The 9,831-nt window shown below is 38.4% G+C and overlaps 1 protein-coding gene across 2 annotated transcripts in view; it reads right to left on the reverse strand.

Moving 5' to 3' along the window:
* Positions 1-8,178, reverse strand: part of KCNMB3 (potassium calcium-activated channel subfamily M regulatory beta subunit 3) — an 11,698-nt gene extending 3,520 nt beyond the window's left edge. For both annotated transcript variants that reach the window (XM_006910854.3, XM_006910853.3), the window contains exons 1-3: positions 8,117-8,178; positions 4,496-4,687; positions 790-988 (exon numbers count right to left, since the gene is read on the reverse strand). In XM_006910854.3, coding sequence (XP_006910916.1) covers positions 790-988; positions 4,496-4,687; positions 8,117-8,178 — 453 coding nt within the window. The remainder of the gene's footprint in view (positions 1-789; positions 989-4,495; positions 4,688-8,116) is intronic.
* Positions 8,179-9,831: the final 1,653 nt, after the last annotated feature.

The following is a 9,831-nucleotide window of genomic DNA, read 5'->3' on the forward strand; positions in this document are numbered from 1 at the left end:
AGGATTAGCATATTGAGGCTTTCTCCCTGGGCCCATAAAGAAGGGCACTACCTGACTCCGCTTCCTGGGAGGCAGAACCAGTGGATAAATAGGGAGCTCTGTCAGCTGGTGTTTTTTTCAAAAAAGCTTATTCGAAAAAGCTTGAGCTTTACTACCATATCCTCTAGGCAATCAAGGTACCATACCAAGGGCCTACGAAAATGTTTGCAACCTTAAAAATTATTGCATCCAAAAGAGAAAACAGAAATCATCAGATTAAAATTGGTGCTTAAGTAAAGACAATAAAGGGTAACTTGTCAACTAATCTACTGCAATTCAACTTTGATAGTTAGGTATAAAGTAAAGTATACACTTTGTCATATGAACCAGTTGAGTAACATATTAAAATCAAAATTATAATAATCCTTTAAATTTCTTTGATAAGAAAAATTACTTATTTGATTTAAGGTGGACTGTGAATACCTTTTAACATTTTTGATATGATGAGGAGTGAGACAGACCTCCAAAAGTAAGACTGCCCACAGAGGACTCTATTCATTGGCTCAGCCTGTAAATTCCAGGTACTAATTTGTGAAAATGGAAAAATTTCTCCCCTTTCTATTTGCCCCATTTTTCTCCAGGAATGCTTTTAGCTCCATTTATTCTAATTTGACCACTATCAAAACATTAACTAGAAGGAAACAGATTTATCCCTAGAGATGGCCCTGGATACTGCACCATGCTAGGGACAGTCTGGCATGGAAGGGGTGCTGTAAGTAGAACTTTTTAATTACATGAACTTCACATTACCTTGGAATCTATCTGGACAGCCTCTTCATTATAATGCAGGAGAGCTTTCTGACCTGAGTGGGTGAGGTTCACAAACACCTGAAGACATGGGTACTTGCCCTGACCTTGGCAGTCCGTGCCACAGGTGAAAGCACAGTCCATCCAGTCATCCATGATATGTGTGTGGACGATAGTGCAGTTCGATTCTTCTCTCTGAGTGCTTCAATTTCAAAAAATAAATGATCTTCAGCATCTAGAAAATTTAGTTTCATATTTCTAATGTGATAACCTGAGGCATTTGTCTATTTCGAGGTAATGCAGGACCATTAAGGAAGACACACAATGATTAGGGAGAATGGAAGACATTGAGACAGGGAATAAATAGGAGCAAATTGCCAAATTCCATCTCAATTATGACCCTTCTGGCATATTTCTCACTGCACCAACCCATAGATCAATGGTTTTCAAACTTCAGAATTACCGAGTGAGTTTGTTAGTTTGTTAGAAAAGTTTGTTAAAATGTGGATTCTATGCTTCACTCCCAGAAATTCAATTTCAGATGATCTGAATTGAGGCCCAGGAATCTATTTAACAATATTTAAGATGCAGGTCTTTGGAGAACCATATGCTGAGCAATATTACCCTAAATACTGTAACCATAAGATTCACACACACTCAGAAATCTTATCATCTCTCAGGCCTCATCATCTCAAATGTACCCACTGGCTCGTCCTGATGGAAACGTGCCTTTTGGAAGGAGACCAACCACAGGGCTCTTAGTCAGCGCAGCCTCCAAAAGTTCTGGTAACAAGTTCCAACTCCATTTACCCACTCCACTTCCAAAGAAGCAAATGCAAATCATATGAGCAATCTCTCATTTAAAAACTTACCATGTTTTTGCTGTCAGTAATTCCTTGAGGTCAGGACCTATATCTCATTCACCCTTATGGTCCTCAAAGCTTAAAGCACAATGCCTCTCACATAGTAAAGGCTCAGTAAGTGGTGTGCTCAACTGAATTTCAGTTGGAAAGTATTCCTTGAGAATTTGCATATATACGACCTACACAGGATGTCATAAGTGCAATGAGAAGTGACAGACAAAATTCCTGCCCATGAAGACTTTGTGATGGTGTTGAAGAGAAAGGATATATGTGTATGAAATAATTAGAGAACAAGTCTAAGATAAAGAAAATGAGGGTGAGCGTGAATGCTTTGATTGAATGTACAGGACCAGCTCCTCATGGTCCCCCCACACTCACAAGCTCCTCATGTATCCCCACACTCACATCTAAGTGGGTCCCTGTGTTTATTTCCTGGTGCCTTAATCACAAGGAGTTAGAGTAGCAAATCCTAAAGTCAGAACATTTGAAAAGCATTGTTTAGCTAGGTTCATACTGCACTCCCATTACAATCTTTAATCACACATTATCATTTTGCTTTTTTAATACAACAAACCTGAGACACAGTGCAGCTTAACATGATCTTAAGGCCCAGGACATAAAAAAATCACTGGACGTGGCTTCAGAAGAATAAAATGTTGGTCAAGTGAAAGAATAAAAATGGAAAATAAAGTTTTTTCACAGGTTTAGTACTGGCCTACTTTTTCACAAAATTAATTTCTATACTTATTTAGTCTAGGCATCTTAAAATAATACTTAGAGTTGTCTGCTTATCTGTGTTCGAACTTAAGCTCTCTAAATCCTAACCAAGTGCTGAACACACTATGATTTGAATCTTTCTTGAAGATTTCTGGAAGCTCCAATAGAGAGAGCGGGGACATTCTTTCCTCTGCACAAGGGCCAGGCCAGAGCGTTTCAGGTGGGACTAGGGATAAATTTAGGGCTGAAAAAAAAATGAACATGTTCTTTCAACAGCATTGTGTGTCTATTTATCTACAAATAGACAAAATCAATCATTCGATTGAGAAATGAGTGTTTAAAGGAGTGGGAATAGGTATGAGCTTCCTAAGCCTCTTAACTATCATCTTATGGAGACAAACTGCTTTCTGGTGGCACAAGATCACAAGGTGAGAGAGATGAGAATTCATCACTCTTAAGCATTCACTTAATTACTTTAAGCAAACAATTTCCAGAAATCCAGAAAAGTAAAATTTAAATATAAGCAACAATTTGGTGCCAATTTGCAGAAGATATCCTCAAACCATCTCCCAAGTATATCAAATTTTTAAAAAATAATCTGACCTGCACACAAACATACACACACACACATAGATTTATTAAATTCATGTAATGCAGAGATAGGCGATGATGATGATGATGATTATGATGATGATAGCAATGATAGATAGATGGATGGATGTATGGATGGATGGATGGACGGACGGACGGACGGACGGACGGACGGACGGACGGACGGACGGACAGATAGATAGATAGATAGATAGATAGATAGATAGATAGATAGATAGATAGACAGATAGATAGATAGATATAAAATGGAGTAACAGGAAAAAAAAGTAGAAAGCTAGAATAAGGTCAAGAGTGAGGTACAAACATGTAACCCTCAGATCCTAAGATTCCTTTTAGTTATAAGAACTGGGCTACAAATTTGGCTCTCAGCTTCCAGACAGCCAAAACAATAAAGGAAACACAACCAGATATAAGTTTCCTAGTGTCCATTGAATAAAAATAAGCCGATCGATCAGGGGCAAAACAGATTTTCCTGGTGCTAATACCAGAGAGAAAATTCCCTGGGATCTTTCTAAGAGTGGCACTGTGTGCTGTAGTAGCTGGTGACCTCCACATTATTGCCCTAATAATGTTAACACAGGAATGGCGGGAGATGAATCTGATAACAGAAACAGGCAACTCACTCCTTTTTCTATGATCCCTTTTCCTCACTGAACCCCTAGGCCTCCCTCTTCCCTTATTGTTGGGTCTTCTATTGCTCTTTGGCTAGAGCAATAGAAGGGGGAAATGTGTCCTTTGCTTTCTCAGTACTGCTCTCTCCACAAAGTACTTCATGTGGTGTGAGCCATCCTCCAAAATTAAACAGCTCCTCTTCTGCCCTAATCAATACTCCCATCCCTCTCATCACAGTAAACTTCATTTATGTATTAGATGGCAAGGTGTCTTAGGTCAGAATGACAGGCAGATTCTTTACTAGCTAGGTGACCTTGGGCAAGTTGCTTGGTCTTTCTTAGACTCAGCTTTCTCATTTATAAAATAAAAATTTAAATAATGCTTCCATCATGGGTTTGCTGTAGGTTTAAATAAGATAAAACATAGTATATATTTGTCATATATTATATATTTAATAAATGGTAACTATGATTACAAGTATCTAATAAGGAAACTAATTAAAAGAAAAGGAAGGAAACTAATATTTATTTTAAAACTACTATGTTCCAGTAAACATTGTCAAACTCAAATATCTCAGATGCAGAAACTTTTATTGTGCTCATGTCAAAGGCTTAAACTAACCCTTCCCTGAGATACCTGCATGTTTAAAAAAAGGATTTACTATCTCCATGAATATATAATTTGTGAATTAGTTGTTGAAAGTATTTCTGAGATTGGAGGAGGGTAGAGGCAAGGAAACATCTTCCACATCCTTACCACCTCTTCCTCCACAGTTGGCTGCCTTTCAGCCCTGAGAGAGGAACAGGCGATACTATCTTCCGTGTCCTAGACAGCGGTCAGTAGGGCAGCAAAAACCAAAGCCCTCGTGCCTACATCTGACCTGAATTGGAAATTCTGTTTCTTACCTGAGCAGGAAAGGCTTTAGGATGGTTATTCCAAACAAGAAGAACATTAGAACGGAGAAGCCCATCATTGCAAACCCTAACAGTATGGCTCGGTCCTCTCCAGCGCTGGAAGGCAGCTTCTTGCACACATCTAGTGGATTTCCACCATTGTGGTATATATTTCTCTTCCTCCCTGAGGTAGAGAAGGCTGTCCTTTGGGGGAAGTGGAAAAGAGATATTTCAATAAACTCATAAAGAAGAGGGAACATTTACTAACTCAAGGGGGTTGGAGGGATGATCCCATTTGCTGCCCACTTAAGGGTCGTGAGCAGGTTCGATGCAATACAGTGAGATCCATGTCTGCAGCTTGGTCAAAAGTTCATCTAAACACGCTAAAATGATGTGTTATATATATATATATTTTAATGTAACAAACAAGACTAAGGAATGTTGCCTGGTGTAAATCTTTAAAAACCTGTTTAATCAATGGCTAGAAAAGAATTATCTATAAAAGTAGCTTTCATTTGTTTGATGTAAATAAGTGCCTTGAACTTGCTTATCTTTCAGAAATATTGCACATTCTGCATGAAAATATTTTTTACATTCTTTTATGATTTTCGTATGGCAAGAATGACTCAAAAAATTCACTTTCGGAATTAACAGCATCATGAAATAGGCTTTAATTTGTTCTTTTATATCCAGCTGTTGGAAGGGCAGCATATCTACCATAAGGCTTTCTGACCCATGGCCCAGTCCACTCAGAATAAGGAAGCCTTCACTGCTGTCTTCTCTCCCTTCATCTCATTGCCTGAGATTTTTCAAAGGGAAGATAGACATTGATTTCTCCTTAACAAGTTCAAGTTTGCATGCTAAAATTTCTAGAGTATCCACTAAAAGAATACAAGTAGGTGATGTAACTTCTAAACTAATAGAGGAAGAAAGAATAGAAGGGGGGAAAATCAATCAAAAAAAAAAGTGAGAAAGAAGAGAAAAAAACACTCACGAAAAAGACAGGACAAATTGAAAGCATACATAAAAAATGATAACCTAAATCCAAGTACATCGGTAATTACAATAAATCTAAATGAATTCAATGATCCCATTAAAAGACAAAGACTGCCAAACTGGATTTAAACATATATGTTTTTACAAAAGATACAGCTAAAACACGCAGATATAGAAAGGTTGAAATTTATCAGGCAAAGTCTAATGAAAAGCAAGCTGATATGAACCTTAAAGTTAAAAAGCTTTATTAAAAGTAAAGAAAGTGATAATATTGATTAAAGGTTTAATTCAACTCAGAAGATCTAACAATATTAATTTATATGTACCTAGTAGCATTGCCTCATTGACAAAACTACAGGGAAAATTAGACAAGAATCCACTATCAGATTTTGAGATATTTTTACATACTCCCTCAGTAATTGATAGCTCAACTAGACAAATCAATAAGGAAATAGATTTGAGCAAAGCAATTAACATGGTATATCTCAGTGATGATACAGAATACTGATCCCTACAGAATATATGTTCTCAAACATATATGGAATATTTATGAGACCTAACCACAAACTAAGCCATAAAGAAATCCTCAACAAATGTCAAAGAATTTGTGATAGTAATAAACTATTCATTTTATGAAACTTGAAAAATATGGAAAATCTACAGAAAAGAACAAAAATAACCCACAATTCTACTACTTACACGTAATGACTGTTCATTTACTGAGTTATTCCCCTCTTCTATACTGCTTCAAATGAATGAAATCACATTGGATATATATTTTTTTAATCTTGCCTTTTTCACTTAACATAATAACCACTTTCCCATGTCAGCAGCAATTCTTTGTAACCCTTCTATTGGCCACGTAATAATACTTCATTAATTGGATATGGCACAATTTCCTTAACCATTTCCTTATTGTTGAATATTAGGTTGTTTCCATTTTTCTGAGACCATAAACAGCCCCGTAATTAACTTTGTGGTATTTACAAGCACCTTTCATCCAAGAACCTCAAAGCACTTAGGAATGATCTAATTTTGCTCTCTAGCCAAAGATGAGTAATCAGCATTTTTCTTCCTTTTTGCCAACAATACATCTTTATTTCCAACAATGTGTTACCTGGAGATGTTTAACCATAGTCAAAGCAGTACCCACTCTCTCCTGTTGTCTCCCCTGCAGACAGAACTGACTTATCCACCAGCTCTGCCTACTACACATTGCTACAGGTGCCTTCTGGCTTAGCCTGAGGCAAACTCAGTTTCAAAGAGCTTGAACACGCTCATCTGGTGTGATCCTGGCAGAAGCTAGCAGCTTCTCTCTCCAACACTGTAACTTGTGCAAAAAGTGTTCCTTAGAAAGATGCTGTGGTTCATCAAACCTTGTTAATTCATCTGACACTCATTTCACACGTGTATGTAACTTCTAAGCATTGGGTATGTTACATTAATATTTCCCTTAAATTTAATTGTGCGGCAGAGTATATTTGGGTAATTAACTTTACCCTTCTATTTTTCCCCATCTTTACTTCCCCCCACCCCACTTCCACCCCTGACCTATATATGTTGCCGTTTGCCCTTAAGAACTGGATCTCTGAAGGTGGGGCGTCTCCTTCCACACACACTCATGGCAGGGTCTGGCCTGGCACTCCCGGCACACTCGGGGGGCTTGGGGCACCCGTCGTATGGTCTGTGGCTCCACCTGGGATGCGAACCCAGGACCTTCCGCATGTAAAACAGACATGCTAACCACTACACTATGGAGCCACTCCCTACCCTTCTATTTTTAATTACAAAATTACTTAACAATTTCTTTTGAAACAGCAAATGAGGTTAAATAAAGTCAAAGTGGCTCATTGAGGCTGGTAAAGGGAGAGATCAATAATCCAATTGTGCATTTCAGAAATGAAAATACTGTATTGCTTGGGGAGTACACGACTGCTCTACCTAGTTAATTATGTTAAGGATGGGGGCATTAAAACTTGTTCCATTGCAAGTTTGTCATTTGATCTTCTGCCTTGCAGTGATTCACTTTGTCTTTTCACAAAAGCATTAGTTCATTTCTAGGAGAGAAGTGTTTTTGCCCCTCTCTTGATATTTCCTCTTTAGTCTGTCTGTTCCTTCCTCCTCGAACTCTCACATTCATCCAAATACCTATACCTCACTCTCCTGGGGGTGGGTAATGTGATAACCATTGTGATCCTTACTGTTCCTACTTTTTCAGCTCCCAACTCCACTTATACCACTAAAAAATCACCTCGGCTTCCAGATAGAGTGAGTGAACTTGGCTGTGAAACGTACCCCTCCCAGAAGTAAGCTGGCAATCTTTTAATATGCCATTCTGCAGACACCTTCAGACATTGCTCTTCTCTCAACTTCAGCACCCACTTCTTCTACTCCACTGCCCCAAACCTGGGGACTGGAGAGGGAGTGCAGCTTCACTTAAGGCTCTGCTTTGCATTTCCCCTGGGGAGAAAAGAGGTCCTCAAGATAACTTAATAATCTCACTTCCCTCCTTAAGGTTATTAACCCTTAAAGTGGTTAATAATAATGGCTAAACAATATAGATACTTTGGTATAGAGAGCGGCCACTTGTTCAGTGAGATGCCCACTATAGGCTGAGAGATTCTGGTGGTGACTTACCTCCCCTGGCGCCGCCGGCCGCCCTGGAGTGTAATTTGAACAGGGATGGTGAAGGGCTGCATGAGACCAGGGGACTGAGTATAATGGACTCTTTTCACCTAAGTCATAGCCTCTGAGGTGAGACAAGGGTGAAGCTTAAGCCTCAACGTAAGTGAGGTCCCTAAGGGAACCACCAGCACGACAGCCATCAGAAGCACCCATGCCTCAGAGCTACCACCTGGTGGTGTGCTGCACTGGCTTTCCAAGTGGGAAGTCAAGGCAGGCCAACCTGGTGGCTCTGCAGATTCCAAATAAGGCAGAGCAGCCAGTCAGTCCAAGATGCTCAAGAAGACCCTGAGTGGTTTTCTGCAGCCAGACCTTCTCCCCATGGTTGCCCAGTGCCTGCTGCCGCTTTTGTCATGTGTTCCACTTCAGCAGCCAGGAGCATTGCCATAGAGACCTAATTGCTTGTGGAAAGTTCTGAGGCCCTAGGGACTCTATATAATTGGTGAAGGACATACTCAGTTCAAGGTTTATAAAAAGAGGAAATGTTTAGCCCTGGCTGGCCACGTTTCCTTTTTCATAAATTATCTGCAAGCTTAGAGAATGTATTTTTCTGGTTAATTACATGTTCTGATTAAGAGAATGTTTCTATACCATATGTGATTTCCCAAATTTTCATGACCCAAAGGATTATAAAATAACTCACCATTAAAGATTAAAAACCATCAAGTATTTTGCCTTTCTTTGATTACCCCAAAGCATTTGGAGATCTTTTAATACACCCCAAATTATAAACACCAATAACCATTACATTGTAGCTTAGTGAAATATGGATGATAGAATGCTAGCTAGACTACTTTTGCTGTAGTAAAGGTAATATTATCTTAATATTTTCTAAAATGTTGGTGCAAGAATATAAGCAAAATTTCATCTATAAACATCCATGTATATATAGCCATATTAACTGTTACTTGCAGCTATTTTAATATTGTTTAATGAAAATATATAATTTACATACTTCTAATTTGTTTTATTTTTCTGTTAGGATTATGGACTAGGTTTTTCTTTAAAACTATTTATTCTTAATGAACAGATGTAATTTGGAATAAAAACTAATAGCGACCAGAATTTTTTCCTTCTGCCTCCTATTTGTAACTTAGCCTTGTAAACATATAACTTTTCTTTTCTCGTATTAGATGTGCCAATAAATTCTCCTGCGATTTGGTATATAACTCTCTTTAAAGAAATTAATGCTTTGCTGCTATTTTTATTTATTTGATTTAACCTCAGAAATATGGTAATTTTTGAGCCCGTAAGACCCCTGCTTGGTGCCCAGAATTTGCACCTGCCTTTACAGGGGCTTCCCAGTCATTCCCCTCTTCTGATTCTAGCTCCATTTAAGTGAAAATGCTGATGCACGATCCTTAAAAATTCACCTTAAGAGGATATGAGGAGAGAAATTATTTTAAGTTACTTTTAGTCTCAATTCAGAAATTCTGATAGGCCCAGACAGATTTATTTTGGGTCCTGGACAAGTCTGGGCCAGGATATATCTTAAATGTAGTTGTCACAACTGGCCATCTGAGATTGTCAGAGCTAGCCTGTGCTTTGTTTTTTCTTTCTTTTTAAATAGGGCCAAGATGGCAAATGAGAAGGAGTAACATAACCTGTTGCCCTTTGATTTTCTTCCTGATGCTCCCTCACCTGGTAACTGTCCTCTCTGTCTACCAATA

Source organism: Pteropus alecto, unplaced genomic scaffold (assembly GCF_000325575.1).
Source record: "Pteropus alecto unplaced genomic scaffold, ASM32557v1 scaffold33, whole genome shotgun sequence".
Lineage (NCBI taxonomy): Eukaryota > Metazoa > Chordata > Mammalia > Chiroptera > Pteropodidae > Pteropus > Pteropus alecto.